The sequence below is a fragment of the Mobula birostris genome, chromosome 9, assembly GCF_030028105.1.
Source record: "Mobula birostris isolate sMobBir1 chromosome 9, sMobBir1.hap1, whole genome shotgun sequence".
NCBI lineage: Eukaryota > Metazoa > Chordata > Chondrichthyes > Myliobatiformes > Myliobatidae > Mobula > Mobula birostris.
Window position 1 is genome coordinate 87,162,078 of NC_092378.1, and position 22,438 is coordinate 87,184,515.

General features: G+C 41.4%; 2 protein-coding genes across 8 annotated transcripts in view; one reads left to right on the forward strand and one right to left on the reverse strand.

The window, feature by feature from the left end:
- Positions 1-9,989, reverse strand: part of drc3 (dynein regulatory complex subunit 3) — a 50,083-nt gene extending 40,094 nt beyond the window's left edge. The window contains exons 1-3 of the mRNA XM_072269470.1: positions 9,711-9,989; positions 4,783-4,951; positions 4,106-4,222 (exon numbers count right to left, since the gene is read on the reverse strand). Of these exons, the coding sequence (XP_072125571.1) occupies positions 4,106-4,222; positions 4,783-4,942 (277 nt within the window). The 5' untranslated portion in view covers positions 4,943-4,951; positions 9,711-9,989. The remainder of the gene's footprint in view (positions 1-4,105; positions 4,223-4,782; positions 4,952-9,710) is intronic.
- Positions 9,990-10,074: 85 nt separating this feature from the next.
- LOC140202867 (TOM1-like protein 2) overlaps positions 10,075-22,438 on the forward strand; it is a 180,699-nt gene continuing 168,335 nt past the window's right edge. For 6 of the 7 annotated variants that reach the window (XM_072268363.1, XM_072268364.1, XM_072268367.1 and 3 more), the window contains exon 1: positions 10,075-10,164. In XM_072268363.1, coding sequence (XP_072124464.1) covers positions 10,113-10,164 — 52 coding nt within the window. In that variant the 5' untranslated portion in view covers positions 10,075-10,112. The remainder of the gene's footprint in view (positions 10,165-22,438) is intronic. The other variant, XM_072268366.1, reaches the window with a different exon arrangement.

Here is a 22,438-nt window from a genome sequence, read left to right on the forward strand (position 1 = left end):
AATGGAAGGCCAAGCTGCAACTATTTTAATACAAGGAATCTGACTAGTTAAGCAGTAAACTTAGACCACTAAACAGCACCTAACCATGTGGTAATGTTGCTGTCAAAGATGTGTTTGAAAGAAGGGCAAGACTGACATTCCAGGATTCAGAATTTCCAGGTGTGACAGGGGTAGGTGGAATGTAAAAGAGAATGATGCATTGTAATATTGATTAAAGATTCCTTAGTGCAGAAATGAGAGAAGATATCCTAGAAACATCATATAATAAAGCCACAGAGGAAAATAAAAAAGGCCCTTATAGCCCTGCCCGTCCGTGCCATTCATGATGCCCATCTTTGCTAACCCCATTTATCTGCATTAGACCAATTTTCCTCCATCCCTTTCCTATCCAAGCACTTATGCACATGCCTTTTACACATTGCATTCTAACACCTCCTCTGACAATTCAATATAGATAACCATTGCCCTCCATGAGAAAAACCTACTCCTCAGATCTCCTTTAATTTTCTCCTCTCTCATCTTAAACCTGTGTGTTCTAGCTCTGGACTCCAAAGCCTTGGGACAAAGACTCTGTCCTTTCTATTCTCTTCATTATTTTATAAATCTCTCCAGTGTCACCTATTAGTCTTATATGTTCCAGTAAGAATAAACACAGCCTATTCAATCTCCTCCATCCTAGGCAGCACCTTGATGAATCTCTTCTGCACACTATCGATTGCTACACATCCTTCCTATAATGCAGTTACCAGAACTGTGCACAAAACTGTAGGTCCAGTCTAAACATTGTTTTGTATAGTTGGGACATACCATCTCAACTTTTTATACTCAATGCCTCAGTTTATGAAGGCAGACACATCAAATGCTTTCTTCACTACCTTATCCACCTGTGTTGTCCTTTTCAGTGACTTGTTGACTTGAACTCCAAGGTCCCCCTGTCCATCAAAACTTCTAAAGTCACTGACATTTACTTTACTTGTTCTATCAGATTATTATGTCCCAAAGTGCATTACCTTACACTTGTCTGGATTATATTTCATTTGCTATCAGTCTTCTCAACTTTCTGGCTGATCTACGTTCTGGAATACACCCTTAGAAGATGGTGGTGCGACGGCAGCGCGTGCGGCCTCTCCGGTGATGAATATCTGTTATCTGTCAAGTAGGGGACCGTGCACAATTCTGATTTGATGGAGACAGACGTGAGTGCACAGTGGAACATCTGGAAAACTTCTGAAATGTCTGCTTTGCTACCGCTGCTACTGTGCGGTAACCAGAATCTCTGGAGCTGAAGGCCTCGAAATCCTTGGCTTTGCATGTTTCAGCTGCCAGGGAGAGGTCGAAGGCGCTCAGGAGGCTGTATCAGAGAGGCTGCTCGGAAGCTTGGAGTTTTCGGACAGATGGGCTCGGGGTCGGCTGTGGTTGGCTGCTTCTAAGGTATCGGCAAGTTGACGGTGCCTGGAGGTCTATGGCAGAGAGTTTCTCCCTTGTGCCGCCGCTATCGGGGACTTGGGAGTCGATCGACTCGGGGACTTTGAGATTTTTTTTTTTTACTGTGCCTATGGACTGTTTTTCATCAAATTATGGTATTGCTTTGCACTGCTGTAATTATATGTTATAATTATGTGGTTTTGTCAGTGTTAGTCTTTGGTTTGTCCTATTTTTTGTGATATCATTCTGGAGAAACATTGTATCATTTCTTAATGTATGTATGCATTTCTAAATGACAATGAAAGAGGACTGAGTGTTCTCATAATCTTAGATATTCTTCACTATCTAACTTCAACAAGCTTACTAATTAGACAATCTATATTCTCTTGCAAGTCACTTATATATAAATAACTGAAGTCCAACCATCGATTCATGTGGTACACCACATGTAATAGACACCCAGTCAGAAAAACACCCATTCTACATTGCTCTCTGTGTGAAATCCCTGACCCTCAGGTCCTCTTTAAATCTCTTCCCCTCTCAACTGAAACCTATGCTCTTTAGTTTTAGATCCCTCCCCCCCCCCCCGCCATTCTGGGAATATCTTATTTATGTCCTTCACAATTTTATAAGCTGAATAAAGTCCCCCCTTAGCATTCTTCACTCCAGGGAAACAATCCCACCCGATCCAGTCTCACCTTGTAACTCAAGCACTCTGGTCCTGGCAACATCCTAGTCGCAATACAAATACTGGGGAAGGAGGAAGCTCTTCTGATGGAACAAACTCCACCCAAACCATGCTGGGATCAGAATCCAGGTGAATCACACAAGTCAGGCTGTTGATAGGGCTTCAAACTAATTAGTAGAGGGGTGGGTTCAACAGCATGGAAAAGTATGGATAAATTCAAAGGGAAGGAGTGCAGGAGAGGTTACTAAAGTTTCCAGAATAAAGATAAAAACAAAAAGTTTATAAAGGGGTAAGAATTTAACTTCAGGCAACCTGGAGACAAACTTGAAGAATGGTGAATATGGAACTGAAGGTGTTATATTTGAATGCTCACAGTTACAAAATAATGTAGATGATTTTGCAGTGCAGCTAGAGATTGGCATCTGGGAGCTTAACATTCAAGGATACAGGTGGGCAGAGGGGTGGGAGGCTTTGTTGGTAAAAATGAAACCAATTCCTTAGAAAGAAATGACTAGAAGACTTCCCAGACTCTGGGAGGTCTTCCTTGCCAGTGAAAGGCAGTTGTATATCACAGCATCACCAGTGAAGCCTATTTCAGTCTTTATTCAACAGGAAAGTTTACTCATTTTCCAGCAGGGGCAGATCAACAGAACCTGAATGCAGCTCATAGGAACAGTAGACATGTTATTCAGAACCTTAAGTCTTGTTTGACAGTTCAATCACAGCTGTGATGTCATCTCACTAAATGATTTGTTTACTGGACCCCCTACAATTCACCTACCGACACAACCAAAGGACAGACAATGCAATAGCCACTGTCCTTACACATCTGGAGAAGAAGGATGCTTATGTGAGAATGCTGTTCTTGGACCACAGTTCAACATTCAACACCATAATTCCATCCAGGCTCGACGGGCAGCTCAGAGACTTCAGTCTTGACCCTGCCTTGTGCAGCTGGACATGGACTTCTTGTCAGATTGCCGGCAGGTGGTAAGAGTGGGCTCCCTCACCTCTCTGACTCTCAATACAGGAGCCCCTCAGGGCTGTGTACTAAGTCCCCTCCTTTACTCCCTGTACAACCGTGACTGTGTCGCCACCCACAGCTCTAATCTGCTTGTTAAATTTGCTGATGACACTATATTGATTGGCCTAATCTCAAACAATAATGAGGTGGCCTATAGGGAAGAAGTCATCTCTCTGACACTGTGGAGTCAAGAAAATAACCTCTCCCTCAATGTCGCAAAAACAAAGGAACTGGTTGTGGATTACAGAAGAAATAGAGCCAGGCTAACCCCTATTGGCATCAATGGATCAGGGGTTGAGAGGGTAAGCACATCACTGAGGACCTCACGTGGTCTGTTCACACCAACTGTGTGGTGAACAAGGCACAACAGTGTCTCTCTCACCTTGGACAGTTGAGGAAGTTTAGTATGGGGCCCCCAAATCCTAAGGACTTTCTACAGGGGCACAAATGAGAGCATCCTGACTGGCTGCATCACTGCCCGCTATGGGAGCTGTACTTCCCTCAATCACAGGATCCTGTAGAGTGTGGTGCAGGTAGCCCAGCACATCTGTAGTTGTGAACTTCCCATGGTTCAGGACGTTTATAAAGATAGGTATGAGAAAGGGGCCCGAAGGATCATTGGAGACCCGAGTCATCCTAACCAGAATCTATTCCAGCTGCTACCATCCGGGAAGCAGTACCGCAGCATAAAAGCCAAGACCAACAGGCTCCGGGACAGCTTCTTCCACCAGGCCATCAGACTGATTAACTCACGTTGATTGGAGTGTATTTCCATGTTACATTGACTGTTCTATTTATTATAAATTACTATGATTGCACATTGAACATTTAGAGGAGATGTAACGTAAAGATTTTTACTCCTTATGTATGTGAAGGATGTAAGAAATAAGGTCAATTCAATACAATAAATGCAAAAATATAACTGAAATAAAACAAAATGCTAATATTCAGAGTTCTTGACATCTTACCTAGCCATACCAGGTTGACTAGCGTGTTCAGTCCCTCAATCTTTTCAATGACATTATTATCGAGCTGGAGTTTAGTCAATGATGTAAATTGCCACAGATTATCAATCTTCAGTACATCTGCACCAAGGAGAAAAGCCTGACATTTTATACCAATCTTCCTTTTTAAGGCAGCCTCATTAAAATTTTTGTAAGTCAAGACTTCTATCATCATGATTCTCTCCATGACTACTATTCAGACTCTTTTCAGAATCAAAATTAGGTTTATTATCATCAACCAGTGTTGTGAAATATGTTGTTTTGCGGCAGCAAAATCCATAAAATAATTTAAAAATTACAATACACAAACATAATTACAAGATACAGTAAGGTATACAAAAATAAATTAGTGCAAAAGGAGAAAAATGATGAGCATCTTCCTCAGTCAAACCTTTCCTCCTCTGTATTTAAACCACTTTGCTATAGTTTGTCTACTGTGAAATACAAGTTGTTATTAACAATCAAATGGTTATCACCAGCCATGCAGATTTAAACATCTTTTAGCAACACAGACTTAAAAGATTTAAGGATATACATACAAGGGCAGATTCATTAACAATATATCAGTAATATATTTTTAAAAATTTGACAAACTATCTTCTACATATATATCATGTCACTGGCTTAATCCTAAAACATACTTTGGTAATCAAGTTGAAGATGATATACATCTTTGAAGTCAATTGCTTCTGATTGGGCTATCCGTCCTGCTCTTCCTGGTGGTCCTTGTTTTTTCACCACCTCTTCAAGCATTTTATCATCTATGACACTGGGCTCAATTGTTTTATATGGTTGGCTCATTGTGAATTGCTATGTTCACGTAAAAGGAAAACAGGAAAATATTAAAATTTTGTTTAACAACATTGAAAATGAAATGTTTGATGTTACTGTGACCATCAGAAGTTGTCAGCTAGAATATGCTCATTACCTCAGCAAAAGTGGTGGAGTCGAAAGTGGATCACCCTCAGCTGCTCTCACACAGCCTTCATTGCACAAATCTGTAGCACTTACACAGCAGCAGCCTTCTCACTGATACCTAGTTTGGGTTTCCTAAAAACAGTTGGCTCTAGAGTCTACAGAACCCCGCAAAAATACTAAATTCCTGAGGAAGAGTGACTGCTTGTGGCATCAAGGAGTCTTGGGAAAACTGAAATTAATATGAATTCAGGAGAAAACACTCCAATGGCTGTTCAGAGCTAATTTAAAGGATTAATGTAATCATCACGGCTCTTGGCTAGCATCATTATCACTTGCATCATTCCTTCTGTATCACGTGGATTCCCTTTGTTCTCTCCACCCTTTTCTGCAATACTTATTTCTAATATTTCAATAGACAACAGACAATAGGTGCAGGAGTAGGCCATTCAGCCCTTCGAGCCAGCACTGCCATTCACTGTGATCATGGCTGATCATCCATAATCAGTACCCTGTTCCTGCCTTCTTCCCATATCCCTTGACTCCATTATCTTTAAGAGCTCTATCTAACTCTTTCTTGAAAGCATCCAGAGAATTGGCCTCCACTGCCTTCTGAGGCAGAGCATTCCACAGATCCACAACTTTCTGGGTGAAACAGTTTTTCCTCAACTCCGTTCTAAATGGCCTACCCCCTATTCTTAAACTGTGGCCCCTAGTTCTGGACTCCCCCAACATTGGGAACATATTTTCTGCCTCTAGCTTGTCCAATCCCTTAATAATCTTATATGTTTCAATCAGATCCCCTCTCAGCCTTCTAAATTCCAGTGTATACAAGTCCAGTTGCTCCAATCTTTCAACATATGACAGTCCCGCCATCCCGGGAATTAACCTCGTGAACCTACGCTGCACTCTCTCAATAGCAAGAATGTCCTTCCTCAAATTTGGAGACCAAAACTGCACACAATCTCACCAGGGCCCTGTACAACTGCAGAAGGACCTCTGTGCTCCTATACTCAACCCCCCTTGTCATGAAGGCCAACATGCCATTAGCTTTCTTCACTGCCTGTTGTACCTGCATGCTTACTTTCAGTGACTGATGAACAAGGACACCTAGATCTCATTGTACTTCCCTTTTTCCTAACTTGACACCATTCAGATAGTAATCTGCCTTCCTGTTCTTGCCACCAAAGTGGATAACCTCACATTTATCCACATTAAACTGCATCTGCCACACATCTGCCCACTCACCCAACCTGTCCAAGTCACCCTGTATTCTCATAACATCCTCCTCACATTTCACACTGCCACCCAGCTTTGTGTCATCTGCAAATTTGCTAATGTTACTTTTAATTCCTTCATCTAAATCATTAATGTGTATTATAAATAGCTGTAGTCCCAGCACCGAGCCTTGCGGTACCCCACTAGTCACTGCCTGCCATTCTGAAAGGGACCCGTTAATCCCTACTCTTTGTTTCCTGTCTGCCAACCAATTTTCTATCCATGTCATAACCTACCCCCAATACCATGTGCTCCAGTTTTGCCTACTAATCTCCTATATGAGATTATGACAAAGGCTTTCTGAAAGTTCAGGTACACTACATCCACTGGCTCTCCCTTGTCCATTTTCATAGTTACATCTTCAAAAAGTTTCAGAAGGTTAGTCAAGCATGATTTCCCCTTCATAAATCCATGCTGACTCGGACCGATCCTGTTACTGCCATCCAAATGTGCTGCTACTTCATCTTTTATAATTGACTCCAGCATCTTCCCCATCACTGATGTCAGACTAACTGGTCTATAATTGCCTGTTTTCTCTCTCCCTCCTTTCTTAAAAAGTGGGATAACATTAGCTACCCTCCAATCCACAGGACCTGATCCTGAATCTATAGAACATTGGAAAATAATTACAAATGTATCCACAATTTCTAGAGCCACCTCCTTAAGTACCCTGGGGTGCAGACCATCAGGCCCTGGGGATATATCAGCCTTCAGTCCCACCAGTCTATCCAACACCATTTTCTGCGTAACTTGAATTTCCTTCAGTTCCTCTGTTACCCTAGGTACTCTGGCCACTATTACATCTGGGAGACTGTTTGTGTCTTCCCTAGTGAAGACAGATCCAAAGTACCTGTTCAACTCGTCTGCCATTTCTTTGTTCCCCATAATAAATTCACCCATTTCTGTCTTCAAGGGCCCAACTTTGGTCTTAACTAATTTTTTCCTCTTCATATACCTAAAGAAGCCTTTACTATCCTCCTTTATATTCCTGGCTAGCTTACCTTCGTACCTCTTCTTTTCTCCCCGTATTGCCTTTTTAGTTATCTTCTGTTGCTCCTTAAAAGTTTCCCAATCCTCTGGCTTCCCACTCATCTTTGTTATGTTATACTTCTTCTCTTTTATTTTTATCCTGTCCTTGACTTCCCTTGTCAGCCATGGTCACCCCTTACTCCCCTTAGAATCTTTCTTCCTCTTTGGAATGAACTGATCCTGCACCTTCTGTATTATTCCCAGAAATACCTGCCATTGTTGTTCCACTGTCATTCCTGCTAGGGCACCTTTCCAGTCAACTTTGGCCAGCTCCTCCCTCATGGCTCCATAGTCCCCTTTGTTCAACTGTAATACTGACACTTCCGATTTTTCCTTCTCCCTCTCAAATTGTAGATTAAAACTTATTATATTATGGTCACTACCTCCTAATGGCTCCTTTACCTCGAGTTCCCTTATCAAATCCGGTTCATTACACAACACTAGATCTAGAATGGTCTTCTTTCTGGTAGGCTCCAGTATCAAGCTGCTCTAAGAATCTATCTCGGAGGCACTCCACAAACTCCCTTTCTTGGGGTCCAGTACCAACCTGATTTTCCCAGTCTACCTGCATGTTGAAATTCCCCATAACAACCGTAGCATTACCTCTGCAACATGCCAATTTTAACTCTTGATTCAACTTGCACCCTATATCCAGGCTATTGTTTGGGGGCCTGTAGATAACTCCCATCCGGGTCTTTTTGCCCTTACAATTTCTCAGTTCATCTATAATGACTCTACATCTCCTGATTCTATGTCACACCTCGCAAGGGACTGAATTTCATTCCTCACCAACAGAGCCACCCCATTCCCTCTGCCCACCTATCTGTCCTTTTGATTCCCTTGAATATTCATTTCCCAGCCTTGGTCCTCTTGCAGCCATGTCTCTGTTATTCCCACAACATCATACTTGCCAATTTCCAACTGAGCCTCAAGCTCATCCACTTTATTTCTTATACTTCGTGCATTCATATATAATAGTTTTAATCCATTACTCCCCTCACCTTTCACATCGATTCCTATTGCACTTGGCAGTACTCTCCAATCCCTTCCTGAGCTTTCTGCCCCGTTAATCTGTTGTCTTTCTTAACTTTATTTATTCTCTCTTTCCCTTTAACTCCATCCTTATATTTCCAGTTTGTCTCCTAGTTTCCAAGTTGATCAAACTGTAATGCCAGCTACAAAAATGCTGCCTTACTTGCTGAGTATATCTTGAACTTTCTGCTTTTATTTCAGACTTCCAAAAGCTACAGATTTTTTGCATTTCAATAAATCAATGAAGTTTGAAACAAAGTTATTAACGCAACAGTATCAATCATAGTTCAGAATGTGTACAAGACAATTGGAACACATTATTGTGTTTAAATGATGCTTTAAAAGTAATCACTTTGTAAAAGTCATTTAAGAACTCAGTTCAATATTTGAAAATAAATGATGGTATCTGTAGGACAGGCTACACCATTGGAAAATTAAGTCTCTTATTTCTGCTGTGTCTAACAAGCGAAAAAGAACTTTGTAACACTTACTCTTGGGGATTTATCACCTATTAATTTCTTAAGCATTAATTTTTAATAATACCATTTTGCTTTTGTTCCTCATTTGTTTTACACTTTCATTTCTCCATTATTTCTTTCTGGGAAAAGATGATTTGTTTGCCATTTTCTTATTCCCCAATATAATATATCGTGCCTCTATATACATTGGCCCAAAAAAAGTCCAGCAAAGTTTAGCTTAAAAATGTTCATTCTTGTTTTTAATCACGACTTCCATTATATCTGTCGATCTGTTAATCCTCCCTTACTTCCGTTTTCCTGTAGCTCCGCAATTGTGTGCTTCTCTCATCTTCTATAGCAGCAACCCCTGATAACTCAGGCCTCGTACTTCGAAATTCTGTCCCTTAATTCATCCATTTATCACCCTGCTCTTTTATAACCTATGTCAGCGGTTAAGCAATGTAAAATTTGATAACCGCCTTGTGCAGCACCATAAAATGCCTTACTACATCACAGGCGCTATATGACTGTAATAATCACAGTGGTCTTTTGAACAAGAGTTCATTCTGAAACCCTGTCTGTCTTCCCTCGCAGATGTGAAAGTCTATAGTACTATTTTGAAGAGCAATTCTGACCCATATCTATCCTTAATCAACAATGTTAAAAACCGATTATTTTACCACAGTGGTATTAGTGCATATTTCATACTCTGCAATGCTTTCTGATTTGTTCAGAGAGTGTTATGAGAATAAGCGTTTTATCAAGGCACACATTTATCTACCACCTATTTGTAAGCCGAAAAAATAATGAAGGCATTCAGAATATCCAGAAATAGTAGCATTTAAACTAACACTTACCTCCTCTATTGTTTACTTTTAATATATTCGGAGGCAAGCATGATGTGAATTCTTCCAGTGAATCCTGCCCGAGCCCGGCTTCGCTCGGTTGCTAGGATAAATATCACGCGATCGCAGTACCCGCACCATCGTCATCATATTTAATTGGTAAATTCGTTAAAAATAAAGCTACTGTTAAAAGAAGTTCATGAATTGGGGTTGGGAAAATTTATTACTACCCTCGATAAAACCGAACATTTGTTGAGATGGATATTGCCCGACAGAAATAGGGATCGCGAGGGTAGAGGCGGGCGGAAGGGGCAGGAGCCAATCAGAATGAAGGATGGGAGGAGCTGCTCTGCCCTTTGCGCCCGCCCGGCCGCCCGGCCGTCAGATGTTGGGAGGGGGAGGGGAAGCATCAAGATGGAGTTCTTCATCGGGAGCCCATTTAGTACTCCTGTCGGACAATGTATAGGTGAGTCTTTCAGACCGAGTAGTCCTCCTTGTGTCATTGACATCTACTGAATCCTTGACGTGAAATAGGCGTTTTTTGTTTTTAAATCATCTATCGCGCGAATGTCGCAGTTATCTTTTGCCACTTAATTTTCTTGAAGATCTTTTCGTATTTGGGGTTTTTAAAAAAAAGTAATGAAGAACGTCATTAATTAAGCGAGTACATGAATAATTTTTTTTGTCTCCTGTGCCGTAACCTAGAGCGTTTCCGCCCAAAAGGGGAAAGATGTTTGTTTACATTTATGCAGTGTCATTCCAAAACGGAATAGTCCGAACTAATTCGTTAATATTTTGATTCCATTAATTGACTTATTGAATTTTATAGTTACAATGATGTTTAAAGTGAATGGAAGTTACAATCAGACAAGACAGCCTCTTAGCCCTTGTTGGGTATTGACGCTCCTGGCACCGGCTTGAACTGTTTGTGTCAATTCATTCTTTTAATCGACGTGATTTAATTCCTTTATCTGCGTCAACTTTAAACAGTCCAAAACAGTACATTCCAAAGTTTGTATCAGTTTTATAAGCCGAATTAACCAATGCATATATTGCAGTTGAGAATTGCAATACACAAGATCAATTTTTCTCCAGTATTGAGGAATCATGAGTTGTCCTAAGTGACGCAGTTGGATGATAGATTTGTTTTAGTTGGTTGTAAAATAAAGAAACTTTTTTTTAAAAAAAAACTAAAATGGTTGGCAGATGTTTCCTTCACTAGGTACTGAAAAGGTACTATCAACTTTGATAAACATCACCAAATTAATGGGGCACTGCAGGTTTCAAGATGCAGACTCATGATGAGTATCGCATTTCAGCTTTATTTAGCAAAATTTTCGGCCTCTAAAGCCTGTTAAGTAATACAAATAATTTTTCAGGATTGGCTGTTGTATGTAGTTACATGTGATAGTAATGCGGTATTTCTATGAACAGTGGATTAAGCTGAGTATAAATCAGTATATGTTAAAGAAAATGCCACACTCAAAGTTGATATATTTGAAATGTTAACTCTGGGGAGAATTATTGAGGATTTTGTCATTGCTGTATTGTTACATTTTTCTTGTGTTGTAGTCTGACTACAGTGTGCACAATACTGAATTATGGAGTTTGATGGAGAGTAACCTCTTACCAGACTTTTCTAAAAGGGTACTGATGTGTTTTCTCATCATGCAAAATGGTGGAATTGGACCTGCTACAGTGCCTACAGTAAGAAAGCTGTATATGACCTATATGGGATTCAGACTAGGGCTGTAAGTGAAAGGACAGTTTGTTACTCAACCTCTTGCAATATCAAAGCATCACCATGTGAATAAGAATCTGATGTAATATCACTGACTTGTATGTCAAGCAGTAACGAAAAGACATTAAAAATGCTATAAACTAATAGCGCAAAAGTTATAAGGCAGTAATGTTCTTGGACTCACAGGCTGTTCAGAAGTCTGATGGTGGAGAGGAAGAAGCTGTTTCTGAACTATTGAGTGTGGGTCTTCAGGCTCTTATTTCTCCTCCCTGATGATAATGAGAAGAGGGCATGCCCTAGGCTGTAAGGGTCCTTAGTAATGGATGCTGCCTTCTTGAGGCACCAACTTGTAAAGATGTCTTTGAATTTTCAGCATGGTTGTGGCCATGATGAAGCTGGCTGAACCTACATCCCTCTAAACCCAGGGTTCCTAGCTTTTTTATGCCATGGAGTCTTGCCACTAACTGAGGGGTCCATGTTGAGAACCCCTGCTCTAAAGCCTGTGCATGGGAACTTTCATATCAGTATTCCTTTCTGACTCTGGCTCTGTTTTTGATACAAACTATGGACCTTAATTTGCATTTTGCTTTGGCATATTTTGTTGATTCTCCATCACATGAGGTTGTTCCCATTTCTTTTGAAGATGTTCTTTTATTGGTGTACATAAGTTTCCATAGATTCATTTGTCCTCTCTACAGCCACAAAAAATTTGAGCCAATAATGAGTGCTGGCAATTTTGTTAGCTGCTCAGGTCACTACATTGATGTAAATGTACATATGAATTGCTGTTTTAAAATAAATTCCATCCTAAGTGTAATACAATAATATTGGTTGATACTCCCTCTGTATGTTCACCTTTTCAAATTATTCACATATACTGTATGTAGCTTTGCATGCAATTTTAAAAACTCTTTTTGTATAAAGTCAATGTTAAGTCTCTGGTTGGATTAAAATTTCCAATTGTATTCTAATAATTAAATTGTTCTTTACTCATTGGCAAAAGAATGTAAGCATGATTTGCTGAAATAGGATTGAGGAAAATCTCAGGCAAAAGGAGCGCTCAGGAAAGTATCAGCTGTTTTAATGTGTTTTTTTGTATTTTTGTGCTTGTTAAGAACATGGTTAAGTTAAAGAAGTTGTTTATTTTTAATGTGAAACCTCCAAATAAATTGTATTTCAGAGTGGAAAAGCAATCCCTTCTGCTAAAAATGCCATATTGACTATTAACTTTGGAGATAGTAGCACAATTGTGAGAAATAGATATTTCTTATGAGAGGTACTTGACTCTTTGAAGAGTGAAATAACTTTTTCTCACTTCAGTATATTCAGCCATATTAAATCTTTGGCTCCTTACAAATGACAAGACATGTTTGAGTCATATGCAGAACAAGCTTGATTCATGATGGCCGCCAAGAAGACCTCAACCATGTTGGGTTATAATTTTCAGTAATTTTTCTGCAATTAATGAACTTGCATTTATTTAGCTCCTTTAGTGATTCCAACACATCTAAAAGTGATTCAGCTAATAAACTGCCAATGGAATGCTGTCTTCCTAGCATTACATTTGCACTAGAAACTTCTTTTGTAAAACTATGTCAAGTGCTATCGGTAGTAATGCAATACCCAAATTCATCTCCATATAATTATCAACTTTATTTGTCAAAACAGTGACAGATTATTTACAGAGCAACCAGATGTAATTAATTTTCATTTCATCAATATCGAGGAAAATATAAAATTATTTTTTGCTTTCCCTTTGAAGTCTTCTACATTCTCTTGAAGGATAATCATACCAGGTTCAGTTGTTCCTCCCAGGACAATATACCCAGCATTGAAGTCTACTCAGTCAGTGCTTTTTTGAAAGTTGCATCATCCATATGCCCAATACCAGATTATGACCTTTCTCACATGAAGAGATTACTAGGTGGACCAAAAAAAAATCAAGCATGAGCTCAAAACCTCCTTGAGGAAATAAAGGATTCCCAATGGTTGCTGGAAATCCCAGCTATTGACTGCTTAAAGTGGAGGAGGAGATGGCTTTGAAAGCCCTGTCTTTGGATCAAGAACGCAGTGTAACACCTCTCAGTTATGCACAGCACTGGGCAGCACCTATTCTATCACTGCACATTATTCTCATCAGTCTGCTCAAAACCAGAAAAGAAGCATGACACCTTGGATCCTGAGGAAGTGCTGGAAAAAGTAAAGGCCAGTTTATTGTGTTCCTATCCAGATGAATGTAATTTTTCCCCCACAACTGCCCTGATGTTTCAGGTGAGATTTCATACCAGAGTCTTTTGATTTTTTTTTCCAGGTAACATTTCTGAGACAACACTGATTTAGAAATTAGTCAGTCACTTGACACTTACCAACTAACAACACTAGTCATTTTAAGAAGATTATAACGTATCTTATTCTTTAGTGCTTTAAAATGAGAGGAAGCTTCTGCCTCCAGTGGCAATTGATTAGTTTGATTCTCTGGCTGTCTTATGGGTGGGATCATCTTGGCACTTTGTATAGATAGTGCTGGTGATGACAAAAAGATTTAATTGGACAACTGCCTGAATAGCAAGTTTGCACAGGTTGGAGGGAAAAAATCCAACTTACTTATTTTAATATGATTCCATGTGATTTATTAATTATTGATGTCCCAGATTTGTGCGGGTGCAGAAGGTATCATCATGGGATGTGACTATTCAACATTTTGAATGACTTACATAATACTCATTTATAAAATTGAGAAAAAAGAAACAACCTTTAAAAATTTTGTTGGAAGATGATTTTTATTTACTTGCTATTTTGCCAAAATATGTGTAATTGATTGCAAATTGTTTTTAAACAGTGTAATGTTTTAACAGTGTAATAGCAGTCAAGTCTGTCTCATTTGCTGTAAGAGGTGACCTTGGAACAGATATATAATCAAAAAAAATTACATAGCCAGTGAAAGATAATGCTGTAATGGACTGAGATTAATTTATTGTACCATATCTATCTGTAGAATTTTGTTGTAGAGTAAAGCCTTTACCAGAAATCTTTAATCAATAGGAATGATTTAGCCCAGTAAATTTGCCCACTAGTTTAAAGGAAATATGACAGTAAATTAATAGGGTTTGCTGGGTCAGCAGTTTACATGGCTATTTCTGTGATGATTTCTTTTTGGAATCTATTTCTTTTGGAATCTGTTTGATTTTGTTTTGAAATAAATGAGTATTAATTTAGAAGTATAGGGAACTTTTTGTTTGGAAAGATGGCACTTCAAAGTGGCTTGGTTTCTTAGTGCTATTATTACATGATAAATACAAAATGAAATTTTGCTGGTAAAACATGTTTGCAAATTCTAATTTATGTGAAGGAGTAAAATTTGCTTCTTTGGGTTTGACTTGTTGCTAATAGTATCCCAAAATTTATTTAGCGATACTGCGCGGAATAGGCCTTTCGAGCCACACCATTCCAGCAACCCCCGACAACCTCGATTAACCCAAACCTAATCATGGGACAATTTACAACAACAATTAACTTACCCAGTAAGTCTTTGGACTGTGGGAAGAAACCGGAGCAAATCCCTGCATTCCACATCGAGAGGTACTGAAATTAAACTTTGAGCTCTAGCCTAAACTGTAATAGTGTTGTGCTCACCATTATGCTATTATGGCGCCCTCAAGTTATCTTGCATACTGGAGTTCAGGTTGTGGTCCACACCCTAATTTGAAGTATGTTATTAAGGATTTTATGGTATGTATAGTTGTAGCTCCACTTAAATTGCCTTGAAGTGATGATGCCTCTGACGGTTCTTTGATACTTTGATACCAATTTTCCTGATGCCAATTAACAGTGCAAGCCTAAAAGACAGCATTCAGCTCCCATTGGGAAGTTTGAATCTATTGTGTTGTGACCCAGACTTGAATGCAGCTGGCAAAATCAATTTGAGCTGTGAATATAATCCCCGTACTTTGTTTCCACATCAGAGCCAAGATATCTGTCGCCATTTGTATGTTTATTTTTTGTTTTCAGAGTATTGTGGGCATGCATGTTGGTGCTGCAATATATGGTGATGGATGTGATTGAATGAGATAATAAACAAAAAAAAGCATCAATCATAAACTAGAGAAAATCTGCAGATGCTGGAAATCAAAAAAATACACGCAAAATAGTGGACAAACTCAGCAGGCCAGGCAGCATCCTTGGAAAAGAGTACAGTCAATGCTCAAGGGTCTCAGCCTGAAACAGAAGAAGCAGGATCTCCCAGTGGCTACCCATTTTAATTCCTCTTCCCAGTCCCATGATGAAACATCAGTCCATGGCCTCCTCTGTTGTCGCTATCATGCCACACTAAGGTTGGAGGAGCAATACCTTGTATTCTGTCTGAGTAACCTCCAACCTGATGGCATGAACATCGATTTCTCCCCCCCCCCCTTCACCATTCCCATTTCCCTCTCATCTCCTTACCTGCCCATCACCTCCCTCTGGTGCTCCTCCCACTTTTCTTTCTTCCATGGCCTTCTGTCTTCTCCTATCAGATTCCCCCTTCTCCAGCCATATATTCCTTTCACCAATCAACTTCCCAGCTCTTTACTTCACCTCCCTCCCCGCCTGGTTTTTCCTACCACCTTGTGGTTCTTCCTTGCCTCCTCCCACTTTATTACTGTGACTACTCATCTCTTTTTCCAGTCCTGATGAAGGGTTTCAGCCAGAAATGTCAACTGTACTCTTTTCCAAAGATGTTGCCTGGCCTGCTGAGTTCCTGCAGCATTTTGTGTGTGTTGCTTTTAAAAGAAAAAGTATCAATACTCTTTCAGAAGTTGAACAAAAGTGTATATGTGTAAATGCTCAGATGAAGCAAATCAACCCCTTTGCTGTTTTAGTTGATCTCATCTTTTGGTAGGGAGAGAATTGGTTGCATTGACACATAGCACAGAAGCAAACCTTCGGCCCATCTGGGCCATGCCAAACCATTTAAACTACCTACACCTGTCTCCCTGCACCCAGACCATAACCCTGCCATCCATGTACCTATCCAAGCATCTCTTAAACATTGAAATGTAGCCTACATGCAACTCTTGTGCTGGCAGCCTGTTCAACAACTTTCACAACCCTATGAATGAAGAAGATTCCCTTCATGTTCCCCTTAAACCTTTCCCCTTTCACTCTTAACCCAGTTCTTTGTAGTCCCCCCAAGCTCAATGGAAAAAAAGCCTGCTGCATTCAGCCTATCTATACCCTTCATTATTTTGTATACATCTATCAGAACTCTCTCTCAATCTTCTATGTTTGAGGGAATGAAGTTCTAACTTATTCAATCTTCCCTTGTAGCTCACATTTGCCAGTCCTGTCAATATCCTTGAAAATTTTCTCTGTATTCTCTCAACATTATTTAGATCTTTCCTGTATGTAGGTGACCAAAACTGCACCAAACACTCCAATTTATGTGGGTCATGGTCACTTACACTTACACTTCCTCCCTTACCACCATTCAGGGCCCTTACACTTCTTCCCTTACCACCATTCAGGGCCCCAAACAGTCCTGCCAGGTGAGGCAACACTTCACCTGTGAGTCGGCTAGGGTGATATACTGCGTCCGGTGCTCCCGATATGGCCTTTTATATGTTGGCGAGACCCGACGCAGACTGGGAGACCACTTTGCTGAACACCTACGCTCTGTCCGCCAGAGAAAGCAGGATCTCCCAGTGGTCACACATTTTAATTCCACATCCCATTCCCATTCTGACATGTCTATCCACGGCCTCCTCTACTGTAAAGATGAAGCCACTCTCAGGTTGGAGGAACAACACCTTATATTCCGTCTGGGTAGCCTCCAACCTGATGGCATGAACATCGACTTCTCTAACTTCCGCTAATGCCCCACCTCCCCCTCGTACCCCATCTGTTACTTATTTTTATACACACATTCTTTCTCTCACTCTCCTTTTTCTCCCTCTGTTCCTCTGAATATACCCCTTGCCCATCCTCTGGGGCCCCCCCCCACCCCGTCTTTCTTCCCAGACCTCCTGTCCCATGATCCTCTCATATCCCTTTTGCCTATCACCTGTCCAGCTCTTGGCTCCATCCCTCCCCCTCCTGTCTTTTCCTATCATTTTGGATCTCCCCCTCCCCTTCCAACTTTCAAATCCCTTACTCACTCTTCCTTCAGTTAGTCCTGACGAAGGGTCTCGGCCTGAAACGCCGACTGCACCTCTTCTTAGAGATGCTGCCTGGCCTGCTGCGTTCACCAGCAACTTTTATGTGTGTTACTCCAATTTATGCCTCACCGACATCTTATACAACTTCAACATAACATCCCATCTCCTGTATTCAATACGTTGATTTATGAAGGCCAAAAGCTTGCTTAATGACCCTATAACATGGTGTTGCCATGTTCAATGAATTATGGGCCTTTGTTCTACCATACTCCTCGGTGCTGAAATGTTCACTGTGTAAGACCTACCCTGGTTGGTCCTATCAAAGTGCAACACCTTGCACTTGTCTGCATTAAATTTCATCTGCCATTTTTCAGCCCATTTTTCAAGCTGATTCAGATCCTACTGTAAGCTCTGATGGTCTTCCTCGTTGTCCACTACACCCCCAATTTTGGTTTCATCTGCAAATTTGCTGATCCAGTTAAGTATTATCATCCAGATCATTGATATAGATGACAAAGAACAAAGATCCAGCAGTGATCCTTGCGGCATTCCTGTAGTCACAGGTTTCCAGTCAGGGGGCAACCATCTACTACGACTCTCTGGCTCTCCCGCAAAGCCAATGCCTAATCCAATTTACTACCTCATCTTGAATGCCTAGCGACTGGACCTTCTTGACCAACCTCCCATGTGGGACCTTGTCAGATGCCTTGCTGAAGTCCATGTAGACAACGCCCTTGCCTTCATCAACTTTTCTGGTGACTTCTTTGAAAAACTCTATAATGTTGGTTAGGCACGATTTACCATGCACAAACCCATGCTGATGAACCCTAATCAGTCCATGCCTATCCAAATATTCATATACCTGGTCCATTTAAAATGCCTTCCAATAACTTTCCCACTACTGATGTCAGGCTGACCTTTTTTTTTCCTCCACCTCCTTAACCAGGTCCTCAATATCTCTTGAAAACCAAGGTTCCCTAAACCTAAATAAAAGTTGCTGGTGAACGCAGCAGGCCAGGCAGCATCTCTAGGAAGAGGTACAGTCGACGTTTCAGGCTGAAGTTAGTCCTGACGAAGGGTCTCAGCCTGAAATGTCGACTGTGCCTCTTCCTAGAGATGCTGGCTGGCCTGCTGCGTTCACCAGCAACTTTTATGTGTGTTGCTTGAAATTCCAGCATCTGCAGATTTCCTTGTGTTCCCTAAACCTGTTATTTTTACTTTTTTTGGACAGGCACATACAAGCTTTGTACTCAAAATTTCACTTTGAAAGCCTCCCACTTCCCAAGTACACTTTTGTCAGAAAACAGCCTGTCCCAATCCACACAAAATATTAGATTAATTCGGCTAGCCAGGCAGCATCTATGGAAAAGAGTAAACAGCTGATGTTTTGGACCAAGACATTTCATCAGGTCTGGAAGGGAAGAGAAGTTAGAATAATACCGGGGAGGGGAGAAAGAAGTAGAAGGTGGCAGGTGATAGGTGAAACCTGGAAAGGTGGAGGAGTTAAAAAAGCTGGGAAATTGAATGGTGAAGAGATAAAATGCTGGAGAAAAGGGATTGGGCAGGTAAGGAGATAAGGTGAGAATGGGGAACAGTGGGGAGGGAGCATCAATGTTCATGTCATCAAGTTAGAGGCTATCCAGACAGAATACAAGGTGTTGCTCCTCCAACCAGAATGTGGCCTCATCACGGCAGTAGAGGAAGTCATGGACTAATGTGTTGGAATGGAAATGGGAAGTAGAATTGAAATGGGTGGCTACCAAGAGATCCTGTTTTTTCTGATGGACAGAGCGTAGGTGCTCAGTGAAATGGTCTCCCAGTCTATGTTGGGTCTCACTGGTTATATAGGAGGCTAGATTGGGAGCACTGGAAACAGTAGATGACCCCAACAGACTTGCAGGTTAAGTGTCACCTCACCTGGATGGACAGTTTGGGGCCCTGAATGGTAGTGAAGGGGGAGGTGTGGCACTTTTTCAGCTTGCAGCGGAAAGTACCAGGAGGGAGATAAGTGGACAAGGGAGTTGCACAGGGAGCGATCCTTGCAGAAAGTGGAGTTCTTAGTGGTGGGTTCCCTTTGAAGATGATGTAAGTTAATGGAGAATTGTGTGCTGGATGTGGAGGCTAGTGGTGTGGTAGGTAAGGCAAGAGGAACCCTGTCCCTGGTATGTCAGAGGAAGGATGGGGTGAGGGCAGAGGTGCGTGATAAGGAAGAGAAGTGGATGAGGGCACGCAGCATTGATGGAGGAAGGAAAGCCCTTTCTTTGAAGAAGGAGGATATCTCAGTAGTTCTGGAATGAAAAGCCTCATCCTGAGAGCAGATGCAGCGGAGATGGCGGAGCTGAGAGAAGTGAATGTCATTTTTACAAGTGACAAGGTGTAAAGAGGTATAGTCCAGGTAGCTGAGAATCAGTGGGTTTATAAAAGATCTCAGTAGATAAACTGTCTCCAGAGATCAAGTCAGCAAGATCGAGAAAGGGGTGGGAGGTGTCGGAAATGGACCAAGTAAATTTGAGGGCTGTTTGGAAGTTGGGGGCAAAGTTGATGAAGACGACGTGAGGAAGCAGCGCCAATGTAGTTGTCAATGTAGCGTAGAAAGAGTTGGGGTAGGCTTGGAAAGTGGACTGTTCTGCATAGCCAACAAAAAGGCAGGCATAGCTGGGCCCCATGCTGTTGCACATGGCTACACCTTTAGTTTGAAGGAAGTGGAAGGAGCCGAAGGAGAAATTGCAGTAATTGTCTCCCCCCCCCCTACTGTTCCCCATTCGTTTCCCCCCTCTTGCCTTATCTCTTTATCTGCCCATCACCTCCCTGCTGCTCCACCTTGTTCCCTTTCTTCCATGCTCTTCTATCCTGTCAGATTCCCAACTTCTCCAGCCCTTTATCTTTCACCAATCAACTTCCCAGCTTTTTATTTCAACTCCTCCCCTCTCCTGGTTTCACCTATCACTTTGTACTTCTTCCTCCCCACCTCTCCACCCTCCATCTCCTTTCTCTTTCTTTCCAGCCCTGATGAAGGGTCTCGGTTGAAAACTTCAGTTGAATATTCTTTTCCATAGATCCTGCTTGGTCTGCTGAGTTCCTCCAGCATTTTGTGTATATTGCTTTGAATTTCCAGAATCTGCATACTTTTCTCATGTTTCTGTCCCAAGCCACATTTGCCAGATCCTTTCTGACACCATCAAAATTAGCTTTTCTCCAAAGAGTACTACTTGGGAGGTGGAGTTTTAAGCTAGAGTTGCAGGGGAATGGGAACCAGAGTGCCAGGACAGATAGTGGAGGCAGATGTTGAGTTAGTCACCTGCCTGTTTCATTCCCTAATAGGAGACCAGTATTGTGCACTGTCTTGTTGGGACTTCTATGTACTGATTAAGGAAACTGTCCTGAACACATCAGACAAACTCTATCCCATCTAGTCCTTTTACGGTATGGGAGTCCCAGTTAACATGTGGAAAGCTTAAAATCAACTACTATAACAACTTTGTTTTTTACAACAGTCTGTAATCTCTGTACAGTTTTTTTTCACTAAATCCCAGGGACTGCTGAGTCTATAATACAGCCCCATTAAGGTGCTCATACCTTTCTTATTCCTCCACTCCACTGATTAAAACCTCACTGGACTAGTTCTCCACTTTGTCCTGACTGGCACTGCCATATCTTCCCTGATTAGTAACATCACCCCTTCCCCCTTTAATTCTTCCTGCTCTGTTGCATCTAAAACAATGGAATCCCGGAATATTGAGCTGCCTGTCCTGCCCTTCCTGCAACCAAGTCTCACTAATGGCTACAATATCTTAATTCCAGGTGTTGATCCATGCTAAACTCCTCTACCTTTCCTACAATACTTACTGCATTGAAATATATGCAGCCCAGTTCGTTATTCACACCAGCTCAACCTTTTGATTCGCAGCTTTCGCTGAGGTCTGTTCTGGCACTCTGTTCCCACCCCCCTGCAATCCTAGTTTAACCCCCTCTGTGCAGCACTAGGATATTAATACTCTACCATCTCTTCTGTACAGGTTCCACATTCTCTGGAAGAGAGCCCAATGATCCAAAAATTTGGCACCCTCCCTCCTACATCATCTCTTTAGCCATGTGTTAAACTGTATGATCTTCCTTTTTCTGGCCTCATCACTGTGTGGCAGTCCTGAGATCATAACCCTGAAGGTCCTGTCCTTTTAACAGCACTGAACTCCCTTTGCAGAACTTCATCACTCTTCCTACCTACATCAATGGTATCTGAACATAGAACATAGTACATAGAACCGTACAGCACAGTACAGGCCCTTCGGCCCACAGTGTTGTGCTGACCCTCAAACCCTGCCTCCCATACACCCCCCCCCACCTTAAATTCCTTGATATACCTGTGTAGTAGTCTCTTAAATTTCACTAGTGTATCTGTCTCCACCACTGACTCGGGCAGTGTATTCTACACACCAACCACTCTGAGTAAAAAAACCTTCCTCTAATATCCCCCTGGAACTTCCCACCCCTTACCTTAAAACCATGTCCTCTTGTATTGAGCAGTGGTGCCCTGGGGAAGAGGCGCTGGCTATTCACTCTATCTATTCCTCTTAATATCTTGTATACCTGGATCATGACTTCTGGCTGATCACCCTCCCACTTAAGAATGCTAAGGACTTGATCTGAGATGTCCCTGGCAGCTGGGATGCAACATACTATCCATGATGAACAGAACGAGCAATTCAATTAAAATTTTAAAACTGTTGTTGTTGTAAAATAAAAACAGAAAATGCAGGAAACATTCAGTAGGTCAGTTGAGTAGGTGAGTGGTGTTGCATCAACTTCACACTCAGCATCATCAAGACCAATGGACTGATTGTGGATTTTAGGGAGAGTAGGTTGAG